An 18,038-nucleotide genomic window follows, 5' to 3' on the forward strand; every position below is an offset into this window, starting at 1 on the left:
CACTTAAATCCTGAATACTACTTACGTGTGATCTTGATCAGAACTTTCTGAGCTTTCAAATCCTTGTCTATTTAAAATGGCATCTATTGATAACTATATATGTTTAGAATCATAAACATTATATTAAATCATTTAGGGAAGTCTGTTAAAAGGCAAGAGCTGGATTAGTGCCGATATCACCCTCATTGCTATCATTCCTGAATGGGACAGGTCAGATGTGGGACTAAAACTCCAAATGCACTCTGGTTCTCTGACATCCCTTTAGCATGTTAAACTATTGACCACTTTTTTCTTTTCCCTTTATACTTCATCATTCAGTGAGCTCATGTAACCTAGTAGTTTCAACTATTCCCTGTGTTCCATTGTTTTCCCAAACTATAATTCCATCCTTGTCCTATAAATCAGTGCCCTTAAAAACTATTTGAATGTCTTATATTTTCATTTCAGACTAAAATAAAAATGATTGTTTTATGTGGAAATAAAGATAATAGAGCCTTAGCTTCAATTGTGCTATGAACTAACTTTGTGATTTCTACAAATTAATAAATGACCCTTCACTTAATGGGATCTAAAGTCTAATCTTTTTTTTAAAATCCTGTTTTGCTGCTAACCTGCCCTTCAACATCAGCTTCCTGATTTTGATCTATCTTATACTTCATAACTTCATCTTTCCCATTACCTTGGATTTATCTTTAATTCCTTCCTCTCCTTTATCTAATCTATCACTAAGGCCTCTACTTCCTTCAAATTGTGTATTGACCTTGTTCTTCTGTGGCTGCCATCTTCCCATAGGCCTTCATGACCTCATCTCTGGTTTATTGCCCCTATTTTAGTATTTACTAACTGATCTCTCCAGCTCTTCTCTTTTCCCTTTCAAATTTATTTCATGTAACATCTTATATAAAATCACTATTGTCTACAACTTTTAAAATGCTATTTTGTTGACTGGCATAATCTCGAGAGAATAATTGGTTGCACTTTACATTAGGAGACATATTAAAAGTTAGTAAATAACCCATATTTAAACAGCTAGTATAAGTGAGATTGAAACTGAAATCCAATCCGTCTCAGGACCCAATTCTTTCCAATGTGTGACACAGTCTAGCAACCTAAATTCTACTCTTTTGGTGGCATAACTTCTGTTCATATAGCCTCACCCTAGAAAAGGGTCCATGTCTACATGCCATGTTGGGTAATGGCAAACCAAAGATGTGGGTCCGGCAGCTAGGACTAGGACAGTTAGAGGAAGTGAGGTTAGGCGAGCAATCTGGGTGAAGCCATGGCAAGTGCAAGCAAAAAGGCAGGCCAGAGTGAGGAGAGCCTGATGCTCAGGAGATCAGACAATCACAAATTCCTTGGTTCCTAGAAACTAGGACAGAGCAGGGGGAGAAATTATAGAAATTACATGAGGTTCTTATTATGAGGAGAGATCTGATGGGCTATGGCAAAATATTGGCTTGCTCAGAGAAATTTTCTGTCCTCCTCTATGAGAAATGGCCATTTTCCAGATATAGTTAGTCCATGGTTCAAAGACCAACGTCAGGCATTAGGAGTGTGAGAAGAGGGAATACAGATGAACTGTGCTGTGGTTGAGAATGAATTTTATTCTATTATTTCACTGCATGTTTTACAACTTGAGATAGAGCATAGGGAAGGGACACCTCCAAGTCTGTCACCATCAAGCCCAGTCTTCCATTGTGATCCTAGACTTCTGCTAAGAGTAACCTGTTGGGTTTGAGTCTAGAAGGTTGACTGCCCTTTTGTGGTAATTACAAAAATAAAGGTTCTTGCTGTTTAAAACTGGACCTGTTACAGCACACACTGACATTAGATTGGTCTAATGCTGTCCTGCCCATTATGGTAAACACTAGCCATATGTGGCTATTTATATTTAAATTAACTAAATTTAAATAAAATTAAAATTTCCTTTTTCATTCATTCTAGCTATCTTCAAGTGCTCAATAGCCACATGGGCTAGAGGTTATTGGACAGCACAAATATGAAAGATTTCCATCAGTGCAGAGATTTCTTTTGGACAGGCTAATTTAAAGTATCCTTACTTATATATTATGAACACTATCCTACAATCTTATACTACAACACATTTTTGAATATTATTTACTATTTATGTAGCTTATAGATGTGAACCTCACTATTGGGTTTCATAAGATTGTTGCCAGTTTGAAAGAAGTAACAGAGAAATTAACATTTTCAATGTTAATCTGCCTACCTGTGGTTGCCCAATAACTGGAATCACTGGCAGGTGCCTGGCTTTTATTCTCTTATCAGGATCATTTGAAGAGTAGCAGGTTTTTTTGTCTTTATTAAGTCTGAATGGTTTCATATCAATGTCTTTTTGTTGTTGTTTGTTCTATATTGTGTTATTTATTTCTGGTTAAGAAATCTTCTGTTAAATTTTGCTTTCTGTGCTTTCATTTTCAGTTTATACTCCTACTTTTTATTTGCAGGTGACAAACTAAACTCTCATTAATGTAATATTATGTTTAGATTAAGTGAAATACAAAAATTTAATTAGTGACTGAGCATTTAACAATTAAAATATAGATTCTATAGAATTATGCTTTTTAGATATTTCAATAGATGAAACTTTTATAAATACCTTTTAGTCACTAAACCATTTAGATACTTAAAAATTCCTAAGTATGTGAGTGTGTTCCATATTGTGTTCTGTGCCCTGTTTTTGCATTAACCAATGGGAGATCAGCTGATCCCTTTACTTAACAGTGGAAGGTCCTGCTCAGAATTTCTTTAGGATTCTCTAATCCTTCTTTTTGGGGGAGGGATACCTGGGATTGAACCCAGGGGCACTTAACCACTGAGCCAATCCCCAGCCTTTTAAAAATATTTTATTTAGACACAGGGCCTCACTAACTTGTTTAGGGCCTCACTGAGTTACTGTGGCTGGCTTTGAACTTGCAATCCTCTTGCCTCAGCCTCCAGAGTCACTGGGATTACAGGCATACTCCACCACACCCAGCTCTAATCCAGTTTTAAAACTTGAGAAAAATAAACGCTGATTTCTTCCTTGAGATACTAAACCATACTATGGGCAGTTCTAGATGACGAGCCAGATAATTTCCTATTTTTCTTTATCAAAACTTAATCCTAGAACATATGAAGAAATAGAATATAAACATAAGTTAGAATGATTACTTAACAGAGTTGAACTTTGCTAGAATTTTAGGATGCAACTAACGAGTATGACCACTTAGAAAATGAAAATAAACAATGATGCCTATGATGCATATGTTTTTGTTTTCTTTCCTGGAGTAAATGAGAACTTTTGATTTAACTTTTCATTTTTAACATATGGAGGCAGTTTTCATTTGAAGTTTCCTTTGGGGTGCTCTATTGTCTGGAAATTCTCCTCCCACATAAAAGAAGTTTTTAAAAATAATAGGAACAAGATATTATACCAAAATAAAGAAATTTAGAAACTCAGTTTGTTAAATCATTGGGTAGGTGTGCTCATCTGGATGAAAAGAGCTCATGGGGAGAAGTGGAATTGGTGAGTTCTGCAGGCCACATGCCATTTTCACTTGGCAGAGCTTCGTGGTGTCATGCTAGAACTTCATTTGTGAAAACGCATGGTTTCAAACTCCATCCCTATTAGTGCATGTGTTTCAAATGCCAAAGAGAGAAAATGTGCTATAATAAAGCCCAGGTGCCTCCTGGTATGATTTTAAATTGTTTAATTCAACAACTATGCACTAATTATATGATACCTATTTTTATCCAAATTTGGCAGCAGGTCAGGAAAGACTATCATAAAACATGAGTGTAAGACAGAACCTCAGTAAAATTGGCAAGAAACTCTCTATTCTTGAAATTAGTATTTATTTTTAACTCATAAGTATGCTTATATTTAGATCACAGAATGGAATCCTATTTGATACCACCTCTTTTTTCCATAATTAGATTTTATCATATAATAAACATTTCCCTCCAAAACAATTTTCATATAAGACTTTTAAAAGAGCTAACATTTCAATAAAATCAGAAGTGACTGAATAAACACAAAACTATCCATGTTGTATGTTATGTATTAATTGAAAGTTAAAAGAAGTAGCACTTGGAAAAATATCTACACTATTTCCTCCATTGATGTCATAATGAAATTGCTGAAATGTGGAGTGGACTTATATTCTACTTTTAGCCATTTCAAATAGCAGCACTACCTGGCAATACTTAGATAGGGGTTTTCATATTGGAAGGAAGTTGTCCTATACATTATCTGAAAAATGGCAAAAATTTGCCAAATTCTTTATACTTCTTTTAGGTCTTGTACATTCTATTCTATTTTACAACCCCGTTTCCTCTGTAGAACTCTGGAAACAAGTAGAGACCCAGCACCTCATGTAACCACTTCCCCTACCTGAGTGCCTGAGAGAAGTTTTACAAGCCACTTTCTCCCCCACATAGGTATTCCTGTTACCTGGGAATATCAAATCACAGAGTTCTCATTTCTTTCTGTATAGATGATTGTGTAAATTGTGTGCCACTATTTAAATATTGTACCAGTATATTATTTTTAAAATTTAACTCAATTATTATACAGATCTAATGGGATACTAACATTCCAAGAGGCATCATGCTGCATGGGTAACTTCTACTGAAATTATATTTAAGTTCTGGAAGAAACACTTACTCAGGTTAATATGCATTTTAAGCTCACATATTTGTCAAGATAAGGTAGTTCTATTGTATTTCTTTGATTTCTGGATAATTTGAGTTTTATACTTCTGATCTTAAGAATTTATTATTCAGCTCCCTACTCCCCCATCTATCCATATATCTGCATTATTTACCACCATTACTGAATCTGCTCATATCTTTTTCCCCATATGCAGAATAGTAGTCTATTAGTGACTCAAATTTAGATGAAGAATCCCCTACTACAGGGTTTTGTTTATTTTTATATTTATATATATTTAAAATATAGCTAGAGGTTTTCAATCAGTTGGGTAACATAGTATTAAGACATCCGTAAATTCAAAAATTCTATAGATTATGACCAATTCCTTCCTGGTCATGTCTGTGGAAGCCCAAAGTCAGTCGGAAAAGTGAAGTTCAGGTTTTCTCATTAGCTGTATCTTGATCATATGTCACTATTTCCTTAATCTAAATTAAAATTTAAAAGTCAGTTCTTATTCGTTTTTGTTTTCCTAGCAGTTCTTAAATATAGAAGAAATTAATTTTTTATTTTAATTAATTATTAAAACCCTAATCCCATATTTATAAGAAAAGTTTTGTCCACAAGGAATTTTACTAAGAAATCATATATAAATAAATCAAAACTGCTAATTTGTGATTAGAAAAGGATTTTTACTCTGCTCAGAGATCAAAATCAAGCATTTGTGATATAACAATAACTGGAAAGAAAGACTGAGAAGGGGAAACAAAAAACCTTGAGTGGAATTGTTAACAGACTTTGCCCATTTGACATCAATTAGACAAGGAACATTTAAAAAGTCCTATGTGGTTTTCTAAAATTAAATTTTCATGTAATTCCTTAGGTCCATACCAAAATGAGATTATCAGTAGTGTTAAAGTCCATCAGAGCTTTAAATTCTGAAAAGAAGAGGGGAATAATAAAGACTAAAGAGAAGAAAGTTCATGTACCTATTTCTCTTCTCTGTTTTCTTCTTAAGCCTTCTCATTCAGGGACTGGATGGAGACACAGGGCTGACCCAGAGAGGTTGGGCTGGTAATGACTCAACTGCCCATCATTTGGACTCCAGCATTAACTTTTGTCCACTGAAGAAAGCTATTGTGAAGCTTTCTTTATTCAACTTTTGACCAATTGCTGTACATTTGCAAGGGAAAGATTTTCAGTGCTTGTGAGATAAAAACACTACAGAAGGCAATGTTGATCTTTTTCACCTCCCATCAATTTATTTTTCTTTAGAAGCTTTTCTTGTCTTTTCTTCTGCTTCTACTTCCCAAACACTCAGTGTTCTGTGCTTCCTTCCAGGTCAGGGTACCTCGCATTTGCTAAGTAATTAAAGTCCTTTCCTGTTTCTAAATAACCATTCTTTCTGTCTTTGCTTTTAATCAAAAGATTATTTCTGAACTAGTATCAGCCAATTTCAGATCTGTTACCTAGTTAATTCATAATACAAAATCAAAACTTAAAATGCTGAATGCTTTTTTTCAGCAAAAAGTTAGACAAATGGATTTGTCATTGATGTAGTGCAAAGAAGATATATATATTCAAATAGTTTTTCACTTTACATGGACTATGCTCATCTATCCATGTCAATAGGTATGGATTTACTTCATTTTTAATAACTATGTATTATTACCCTGTACAAAAATCAACTCAAAATGTATCAAAGACAGGAATTAGACAAGAAACTATGTAACACTTAGACAAAAACATGGGGTCAACACTCTAACACATAGGTGCAGGCAATGATGTTCTCAATATGACCCTAAAAGTTCAGGAAATAATTCCAAGAGTTAATAAAAGGGAGAGCATCAAATTAAAAAGCTCCTACACAGCAAAGTGAACAATTAGGAATGTGAAGAGGGAGCCATAGCATAAGAGAATGTTTTCTAGCTACTCTCTGACAAAGGATTCATGTACACAATATGTAAAATAACTCAAAAAACTTAAAACCAAAAAATATTAATAAATATGCAAATAAACTAAACAGACATTTCTCAAAAGAAATACAAAAGGCCAATGAACATATGAAAAAAAATGTTCAAAATTGTTAGCAAGTAAATCAATGCAAATCAAAACTACACTGAGATTTCATATCACTCCAGTTAGAACAGCAACCATCTAGAATACAAACAATAATAAATGCCAGAGACATGTATACCTAAAGGAATACTTTACTGTGTTGGTGCAACTGTAAATGAGAACAACCATATGGAAATCAATATGAAGGTTCCTCAAAAAAACTAGAAATGGAACCACCATATTACCCAGCTATACCTTTCTTGGTATTTATCCTAAACAATTAAAATCAGCATATTATAGCAGTACATGCATACCCATGTTGATAGAATCACAATTCATAAAACAAAACTAGGTATCTGTCAATGGATGAATGGATAAAGAAAATGTTGAGTGTGTGTGTGTGTGTGTGTGTGTTGTGTGTGTGTGAAGTTTTATTAAGCCATAAAGAAGAATGAAATTATGTTATTTGCAGGAAAATTGATAGAACTTGATAACTTTATGTTTAGTGAAATAAACCAAACTCAGAAAGCCTAGGGTCATAGATTTTATCTCATATAGGGAAGCTAGAGAGGAAAAGGAAAAGAAAAGTTGGGGCAGGAGGCAGAATCTAATGAAAATCAAAGGGAAGTCAGTAGAGCACAGGAAAGGACTAGGGGAGGGAGAAGGGGACAGAAAGGAGAAACACATGGAAATAATATTGGCCAAATTTTATTGTTATTTTATGTCCATGTACAAATATGTGACAATAAATTTCACTATTATGTACAACTATAGTGCACCAATAAAATATGGAAAAAACACATATTATTATCACAAATATAAGATTAAATTTTCTATTACCTTCTTGATGTTGGTCATTGTAATTATAATGATAATTATCATCATCACCATCTCAATAATAAATCACATTTATTGAATGGGTATGTCGGGAACTACCCAATGCTAAGGGCTTTATGTATATTAATTCACTTGGTTATCATATCATTTATCCCAGTAGGTAGATGACATTGAGAGCCTCATATTGCATATGAGGAAATTGAGACATAAAGAGAAAATAATTGGGGGCTAGGGTTGGAACTCATGGTAGAGAGAACACTTGACTAGCATGTGGTGAGATGCTGGGTTCATTCCTCAGCCTTGCATATAAATAAATAAAAATAAATGTTCACAAACAACTAAATATTTTTTTAAAGGAGAAAATAATTGATTTGCCTAAGGCTATCTTTACAATAAGTGATAGAAACAAGCAGAAAGAATACCTTCCAGAGCCTGTACTGGAGAGGACCCAAGCAGTATTGGTTGTTTTCATTTTTTCCCCTTGGACAATTTCACAAAAATATAGCAAAGTACACTTTATGTGCCAACATTTAATATATATATATATATACACTTTTTTCTAAGTTCTTTATAAAATCTGGTGTGGTTTAAAGGTGGCAAATCCAGCATATAGAAGGAAAATATAAAATCATAGAATCTCTAGATTTGATTGTGCTTTAGGTAGAATCATCCACTTAACATTTCAGTCAACCATGGGTCACATATCCATATACAACAGTGGTCCCATAAGATTATACTACCTATTGACATCATGGCCATCTTGATTCATATAATTATATTCTATGATGTTTGCCTAATAATGACGAAACCAGTTACCAATGCATTTCTCAGAACTATCTCTGTCATTAAGTGAATTGTGACTGAGATTTAGTAGAATTTCATCGATTGTGTCAACTGGTCATGTTCTCACCTGCTCTCTGGAATTCCTAGAGTACTTGTTTAGTACCTTTTCATGCTATCACATGTTTTTACATTATATCATGTTTGTCTAACTGTCTTATTTCCCACATTTGACTCATGGTACGTTTTTAATCCTGCAGCTAATTGTTTGATATACCAAAGACACTGATACTATTATGGCTGGATTGTTTCAGTATTTTAATTTTTAGCTTTTTTTTTTTCAAACAGGAGCAAAATTTATTGGAACTTTCCCCATACCAGACACCTACAATCCAGATGATGATAAAATATATTTCTTCTTTCGTGAGTCATCACAAGAAAGCAGTACTTCTGATAAGACCATTCTTTCTCGAGTTGGAAGAGTTTGTAAGGCAAGATATATGCATTTGTTTTACTTAAGGCATATGTGCATATGTATAAGAAACCATGTAATGTTAAAATGAAACTTAATGCCCATTATTCATAACTCGTAGGATAGATTTATACTGTTACATGTATGTGATTTTTGAGATCCAAAAGTTAAAAAGAAAAAGGATTTAGATTTTTTTCAAATATTACAGTTGAATTTTCAGTGCTGAAATGTCACCCTGATGTGAGTTACAGTTCTTTGGCATTTCAGTACTTTTTTTGAAGGGCTGTTCCAGTTATTGCAATTTGCAGTAAGAATGCTGCATTATCCAGACCCTTGAAAGTTAATATATTATCAAACAATGTTAAATAATCTTATATTAAAATTAAAAGTAACAACATAATCACTAAAGTGACTTAGACACTAACAATCATATTCTATATTTTTTTCAAAATACACATTTCATAGGTAAAATGATGTATTTTATATGTATTGATTATATTTAAAATGTCCTTATATTTTTACTATGATAAATATTTTAAGTCAAGTTCTAGAGAAAATGGAGTAAAGAAGAAAAAAAAAACCCAAAATGAAAAACATTTATTTTGAAAGTAAGTTAGAAAATTAAAATTGTCATTAGACTTAAATAATGTCATTTTATGTAAATTATAGGTAAACCCAGAAATTCTGTGAGACCGTACCATTTTGTGCCATCAAGGCTCTCATTTAATAGCACACAAGCCTTAGAGAATAAATTACATTTTTGGTTTCAGTAACTTTCTTCCTTGGATTTGCATCTAATAAGAAATAGCATCTCTTAAATAGACATCTTCAGCATAAACTTGGTTATTAAGGGCAAGAGCTGTTAAATTAATAAATACTTTCAGTGGGAAACTTTCTTTGGTCTTATGAAAACTTTTCATTTTCTTCCATTTGAAACTATCACTTTTTGTTTTAGTCTATACCATCAGGTTCTGAACACTTCCAGAGTTAGAAATACAAACTATCACTGAACATAAAACTGTTCATGAAAACTCAGCTTTTGAATGAGGCCAACATGTGAGCCCAGATCATTCTTTGCCTAGAATCCTAACCAATCATGCAGTCTCCCACTGATCCCCTTAACCTCCAGGGTTCAGACTCTTGAAAAAGCATCCTCATTCTTTCAGAGTCTGAGTTCACAGTGATTTCTCTTGAAGCCTCGTGCCTAGGGATGAATGGCTGTTGTTCTGTAGACTTAGTGTGTTAGTGTACTGAAGCATGCCTTCTAACAACAGTATCCTGACCCTGAATAGCTATGATGTTGGTTGACATTGTCTGTATAAGTGAACTACATTAAAGGTATTTCAAGTCACTTTCTGATGAACATATATAAGAAGTTAGTATGTTGGGGAGCCATTGCAACTCTTATTTCTTGATAGGTCTAATCATTTAATAGAAATTCATTTATAACAAAGTAATATTTTTATCGTAATATAAAAATAGTGAGTGTTGACCTTAAAGATGAAGAAATACCTTAAAATTTAGTTGTTTCATTAATTTCCACATTAGAAGTTTAACCTAGACTCTAATCAATATAAGCATGGAATATTTTATTTAAATTATGAACAAATTTATACTGAACTGGAAAGGCACAGAAGATTGTAAATGAGTCTTTTCTAACTCAAAAACCTCAGAGACCACACAGCAAGACTTTGTCATGCTATTGTCCTTAGTTAAAAGCTAACAAATTGTAAGATCAAATAAGGATGTGTGATGGATGAATTTACGTTAAGAAAAACAAAAGAGGTTCTTCACTCATTAGTTTATCTCTTCACTTAATCCTTCTTTTAAGTGAGTATCTTCAAAATTTCTCACTGACTGAACAATCCATTGGTCAAATGTTTATATTTGATTCTAAATGCTTTGTATAAAATTTCTTAATTATAGCAATCTTAGACATGTTTCTAAATTTTACTTAAGATTTCAGGATAAAATTGTGACAAAAATTGGTAACATCTAGGTGGAAATTTCTCTAAGAAGATTAAGAATGACTTAAAATCTTTAAAAATACGATTATATGCCTTACAAAGCAATGACAAGCTTAGTAATGATTTTTAAAAACTCGGCATCACTGTTGGTATTATATAAATAGTTTCATGTAAAAAGGCTTTAATGAAATTATTTTCTCTTTCTAATTTTTTTCTTTTTCTTAACCCTCCAAATGGCATTATAACATCATAACATTGGTTTTCCACATTTGATAAATAACATGATGCATATCTATATTATGAAACAAAATTTGATAACTATGAGAAAAGGTTTAAGAATGAAGAGAAAACTGTGTGTGATTTACTGAGTTTACCGAGATTTTTCAGTAACACAGAAGTATTTTGTACTGTTCCACCAGCATTTTCCCACAGTATATATCTGAAAATATTCAGGTTTTATTTTTCCTGTTCCAGTTGCTTGGTTTCATTTTTAACTGAATACTTTGGCACAGTGTAAAACTGCTGACAATTTAAGATTTCTCTGCCTCTTCAGCTTCTTTCTGTCTGTCTGTCTGTCTGTCTATCTATCTATATTGATTTGTAAAAGATGTTTTTTTGAGATGCCCAACATATTACTATTGGGCCAAATAGGATATAGTTATTGGTGAAGTGGTCTTGGTGACAGGCAAACATCACACAAAAAATGACTATAAAATTGTTTAGAGAAGAAGAGTAAATCTTTTTAATTTTGTAACCCATTAATTCATATCTTATTTTGTTTATTTCAACTATAGCAACAAAATTAAAATGTTGTGTAAAATGTACTGTATGAGACAACTTGTATAACTAAACCACTGCCCCTTTTCTTTAAAAATTCATAGTATAGTGAGAATAATAGACATATTAACAGATAGCCAAAATATAATGTATTAAAAGTAAGAGCTAAGAATTTTTAAGCATTCAGTGAGGCTCAAAAATATTGTATAAAAGAAGTAGTGTTTAAATCAAGTCCTACGGGGCTGCAGGATTGCACTAAGGAAGAGAGGGAAGGCATTTCAGATAGTACTGTAAGAGGGTTTATTTTTTTCATGGAACACTGAAATCTTATAACTGTGATTCAAAGGGTATGTATGGGAACAATGTCTTTTGAGATTGGAGTGGCAAATAGGGTGATAATCTTATTTCTGTGTTAGCAGGTGCAAATTCTATTCTGTTGTGTATGAAGAGTTACAAGATGTTTGAGGCAGAAAATTAGCAGGATAGGTAGATATATTTAGCAAAAATTTTAAAAATGTATTAGAAATATTTACAAGTAGAAGCCCTATTAAGTCCAAAGACAATAGGAAAAAAAAGAGGTAAAGTTAAGTTTAGGAGATTTTTCAAATAGAAACTTTTTGCAGATTTCTAAAAGCTCCTAAATTATCATTCATTTATTAAACATTTTGTATAGACTAATGCTGTCCAATGGAACTTTCCATGATGATGGTAATGTTCTCTATCTGCATTATCCAATACAGTAGCCATGTGATGGTTATTATTGGAATATTATTAGCAGGACAGAGGAACTAAATTTTTAATGTATTTTAATTCTCCCTTGTTCCTATCTCAGAAAGGATACTCACCTTGTAGACAAGTACTTCTATATTCTTGAAAATTGTTGTTTCTAGAAGATAAGGCATGGATCACAAAAATGTGCAAAGGGACACATTCTGATACAAAATAGGAAATACCAAAAAGAATTTAGGGGCATAGATTTTATATGTGGGCATGTTGAATTTGATATGGCTCTGGGATATGCTGATACATTAGCTACATGAAAATATGAACCTGAGTCTCAGTAGTATCTGAACTCATGAATTTGGAAGTCATCAGTATCATGAAGTCAAGGAACTGTCTAAAATTGCTCTGAAAGATTTGTGGCATAAGATTAAAGGCAAGGACATAATCCTGAGGGAAAATGAAAGAAAGCATAGGAAAGTATCTGCAAAGGCAATTAAGAAGAAATAATTTAACAGCTAAGCAGAGAACTGGAAGCGAGTATCGTCCAGTCTGAAGGATAAGAAATTCTTTCAATAAGAAAGCAGATGTCAAGGATGTCACACCCCAAAAGTAGTCAGCCAGGTATTAGGTTTGATAGTAAGGTTATCATCAATGACCTTTGCCCAAATGATATTCAACTGGAAATCAGATGTAGATTTACATCTTGCTCTACTTCTTATTACCTTGGTTTCTTAAACTAGGGAATGACTCTTCCATGACTATTTTTACAAGTAAATGTGAGGCTTCCATGAGAGCATATAGATTTGGGTGTGGTAGATACTCAAGAAGGTCTTGAAAACAGGAGGGACTTAGATTTGTGTTTTTCAACATAATTCAATTATAAGACATTTATACACATAAAAATTATAAACATCTGGTCTTACTACAGTGAGTTTAATGCCACAAAGCAAAAACATGGACATGCACGCACACATGCACACATCATAATACAACCTTTTGAAGCTGGGTAAATTTAACAAAGTTAACAGTGATTACACATGGGAAGAAGGTGGTAGTGGTGGTAGTGGTTTTTGTGTGTGTGTTAACAGGTTAGGGTTAGGCTAGTTGCCAAATATTATTGAGAAAAACTTTTTATTAATTTTAGTGGTTGAATTTACTCTTAATATGTGTACCTCATTTTTAAGAATATTTATACTTTGAGGATAGATTTTGTTTCTAAATAATGTCAAAATCATTTGGAACCATATCTGGTGAAAAATTTTTGAATGATTTGAACAATGTAAATTTTAGTGAAGAGGTATGGATGGGGAGAGACATTGTAAACTAAATAAATTGATTTAGAATATAGTTTCACAAGACAATATTGATCATTGACAGTCTGAGAATAAAACTTTAATCTACACCTCTCCAAACCCAGCATGTGTGTCATTGTACATGGTAGAGAATTATTTTTTTGTAGGGTCACACTTTCCAGTCAAACTACTTGATACTCTTTTCAAATTTAAAATAAGGTACTTAGCCTTAAGTCCTTGTCAACCTCTAATAATTCTCCCATGCTTTTAAACAATCAGTACCTTGAAGCACTTAAACCAGGGAAAACTCCTCTTATAGGTGGTAAATCACCCAGATCTTCCTGGTGAGATATTAAATGCTGACTGAATGAACAGACACAGCAGCATTAAATAAACGCTAAGAAGATTTGTGTCTATTTAGTTTGCAAGTTATTACTCTCAGATACCACTGTTTATGTCTGTGTGATGTTTATTACTGTGTGTGTGTGTGTGTGTGTGTGTGTGTGTGTATGTGTGTTCCTATAAACTAGAGTGTGGAAATGCCAGTCCCTTTTGCAAGGCTAGCTTGTGACTTTTCACCTCAGGGCTGTTTTGCATTACTTTTGGATTCTATTCATTTTTGGAAGTGTTGTCCATTTGCTTACTTATGCTAGCCCACTCCGGATTCCAGCTGTAGGATATGCCAATTCTCTTTTTCTGCTTTGCAGTATTTCCTTTTGTTCATGCCAGGAATTCAATTTGGATGGCCCTTTCACATAACTTGCCTGGGGGTCTCATTAATAGCCTTTTGCTTCGATTCCACTTGCATTGTCTACTTGATATATGATCCTATTTGGACAATTACGGTCTTTGAAGATCTGTGTTTTTAGGCCGATGACACTTTCCGTATTTATTGATCTCTACCGAGCTGTGGTTTTTGTGTGTCACTTACAACCTAAATGAGAGATTTAGTGCCCATGAGTTACAGATGTGCTTTTGCTTCACTTCCATCTGTTTTCCTGTCTGAGAAATTCTTAGGAAGGGAATTATTCTGTTTGTTGTAGCTTTCTTTTCTTTTTCTCCCGTAATTCATGAACTCTGATCCTACCTGGAATAGACTGCTAAACATTCCTAGATTTACCTAATTTAATATGTTCAATTTTAGGAACTAAGTTCTTTAGCATAGTGTATTACCCAAATCCTGCATTTCTAATAATCTTTATGAGTTTTAAAAGTAGTTAGAAAAACATGTTCTTCATTTCTGTTTGCTTTGTCATTCTTTAATGACAAATCACAAACAGTTGTCTCTAAATACTGAGTGTTTAAGAAAAATTTTTTCCTTCAAAGTCTCTATAGAATTTATCCCTTAAAAACTACTATGTCCAATGCCTGCCATAATTTATTTGCTTTTTTCTTCTCCTCTCCCCTTTGTCTTAGATGTTTTTTTATGTTTTTGTTTCCTCTACTGCTGAGGTATCTCAAGATTATTAGTAGGTGAAGTAAGAGAGACTCTGGTTTCTTGGCCATTGAGCTGTCTGGAATTTATTTTTGATTTCTTTTCCTATTAGAAAAGACACTAAAACATTTGACAACAGTGAAGAGTAAGCATTAATTAGATTTTATGCCAGAGAAGAGAAGAAAGATGCCTATAAGTTTCTCGTTTTCTGCAAAAAGAAATGACTACTATAACTTCAACATCTCAAGAAAATAATAATTAGATACTTATTTTTACACATCACATGTTCCTATATAGTATAGATTTTTTTCTACAACTTAACTGAGTTGATCACCAGGTGTGATATTTTGTGAAGTTAACTCAAGTCATTCTTCTTAATACTATTATTATAATTTTATCATAGTATTATTATAATTTTATCATTATTTTCGCTTTATATTTTATTTCTAGTAGCCAGAATTTTTTTTCATCCCAGTGAACGAGTTACATGAAATATAAAATTTAAGCATATTGTAAATGAAGACTCATGGTCTGAAAAGGAAAGTTTTGTATTTGATTTGCTGTGCATAACTTCAGTATCTTTCATTACTCTTAACATATGAAAATATTTTCATTCACACTCTTCTTTATAGTATAATAATGTATTTTAATACACATGGCATACTATCCAAGAAACTCTGGAGGCCTATTCCAAGTGTACATTTTGTTTCTTGCACATCATGATCATAGCATCAAGCTTCTGAATTGGCTACCCCAAGTTTGAATTGAATTATACCATTATTATTTACTTATGGACCAGCAAACTTAAATTTAATCAATATTAAATTTTCTTTCCTTCCTTTCCCACTTCCAAAGTCTTATTATTGTTTGCCTTATAGTAATAGATGTGTAACAGATTAAAGCCTTATCAAAAAAAAGTGCTCACAAAGCTTACTGTTTTCATCTATCATAACTGATTGCCTCTTTGCCTGCCTCTTCCTTCTTATGGGGTTTTCTCAATTCTGTGGACTAGTAATCACAGATAAAGACCTTTTTACTGACTACATAGATCTTTAAAGACAGAGAGAGACTGATTCTGTCAAGAGACAAGAAAGCACCATTTAAATATAATAATATTAGTCAGCAATTCCCACTTTAGTTGCTCAGAGCTTCACACTCCTCCTCTCCTCAACCATCAGAGTTCTGCACATTGTACAGGGCAAGAGGAAACAATTTCAAAGACAATTCAACCCTATTGGAACCTAACCCACATGCACCACACCAGACTACAATGCTGAGAATAGCTTCTTACTCTTCCTCCTTCTGTGGCCACCAAGACCAGTGTTCAGGTCCACTAGAAAAGGGAAGCAGAGGGCTATATGAAATTTTCAATAAAAATTTTAGAAACATTCTAAAACCTATCCTTAGACACTCCAAAGACGGAGGTGGTACAGAGAAAAGTAAATGGCCCAAATGCTATGAGGTGTCGGGCTGTGATCATGTCTCCAGTGGTTCTTAGTACAGTCACAGTCTTGAGGATATTTGATGGCATACTCCAACACAGGGCTATTTAAACTCTTCGAGGTGTATTTTGTTTAAAATGACGAATTAGATAAAAAATGTGGTGATGTATTAAAACAAAAGCCATTGAATTAAAAACACAAAAATGCTAAACATCCCTCATCTTTTAGGTTGAATTTGTGAAAACAGTCTGTGAAAAATGTGTGCTTGCTCCATGAGACTGTTTCAGTGATGGAATAGCATTTTTAATGATTTAAAATACTGTAGCATTTATATCACACATAAAAAGAAGGTGAATGATGTAAATTCAAGCTACAATATCTGAGAGTAACTGTTGTTAATGAAAGGAATTGGAAAGAGGGACACATACAAAAATGCATACATTATGGTTTTTAAATTGTTTCAGAGAGAATTTCATTCTTTTGCCTGTATGAGGCTACAGAAGAGCAGCTTTAGGCAAAAGAATTGAATTTTAAGCAAAGGAAAATTTATAACCTTTAACTACAGCATCAATTTTTTTTTTAAAGTTTTTAAAGTGTATGATTCTCTGGTGTCTGCTGATCTGAAAACTTTGGTATACTCCAACTTCAACCAACATTGTTAAAATCTCTAAATAAATATAAGATTTTAATAGAATACAATATGATTTCAGATGTCTTGGAGATTTTGTTAATTTTATAAAATTTTCAGGATTTAAGAGCATATAAACTTAAAGCCAATTACTACAATTTCCAACAGCTTCTGTTTCCCAGTGTTTAGGTGAAAACAATGTTAAGTGTTGAGAAAGCCTCAAAAAGGATGGTGTATACAGATAAAGCCATGTTTACCAGATGAACCCAGAATCATGACCTAGAGGTCAAAAGACACACTCAATAAAAGTTCATGTGTGACAGCCTCTAGCTACTCTACATGTCCATGTAAGATTTATAAGAAGTTGTGTGTGCTGGTAGAAGGAAAATGTAATAACCATTAGCCTCATCATGACTACCTGTTAGTACAGGCTACAATCAGAAGATCATAACAATTCATAATGTGCAGCTAACATCCAATCACATGACTTGGTGGTACTATATTTTCTTTTCTTTTTTTTTTTCACTTTAAAATTAAGAAACATTGCAAACATAAACATAAAAGCTTCAGAGAAAAAGTAAGCAGGAGTTCTTTACTCACCACCCAGATAGAGCACATGGGATCAGGCTTGTTTACATTTTATTTCTTTGTTACTTTCATGTGCATCTTTGTAAGGGACATTAAGGCTTTTGGCAACCTGGCCACAAAGAGGCTGTGTGATAAATAGAGTGGAGACACATAGAAGTGACTGGTGACTAAAGAGCTCCTGATTTTGACATCTCAATAGTAAATCTATTGTGTTGGTGAGATGGTTGTATTCTTTAGAACTTCACAAAAATAAGCAAGGAGTTGACAATTTAGTACAAAAGTGATTATCCCCTTTCAGTCCCCTTGTGGGCTTAAAGTTCTCAGGGGTAGATTGTGTGGATTTGCTAACAAATCCAGGAACCTAGGGCTGGTCAACAAAGTCAGC

General features: G+C 33.2%; 1 protein-coding gene and 1 non-coding gene across 3 annotated transcripts in view; one reads left to right on the plus strand and one right to left on the minus strand.

The window, feature by feature from the left end:
• Positions 1-18,038, plus strand: part of Sema3d (semaphorin 3D) — a 183,786-nt gene that overhangs the window by 119,505 nt on the left and 46,243 nt on the right. For both annotated transcript variants that reach the window (XM_078040126.1, XM_078040127.1), the window contains one exon: positions 8,678-8,820. In XM_078040126.1, coding sequence (XP_077896252.1) covers positions 8,678-8,820 — 143 coding nt within the window. The remainder of the gene's footprint in view (positions 1-8,677; positions 8,821-18,038) is intronic.
• LOC120892113 (small nucleolar RNA SNORA61) lies at positions 16,225-16,350 on the minus strand. The gene has a single exon (XR_005736773.1). It is a non-coding gene; the product is annotated as a small nucleolar RNA SNORA61 (small nucleolar RNA).

This window comes from Ictidomys tridecemlineatus, chromosome 2, assembly GCF_052094955.1.
Source record: "Ictidomys tridecemlineatus isolate mIctTri1 chromosome 2, mIctTri1.hap1, whole genome shotgun sequence".
Classification (NCBI taxonomy): Eukaryota; Metazoa; Chordata; class Mammalia; order Rodentia; family Sciuridae; genus Ictidomys; species Ictidomys tridecemlineatus.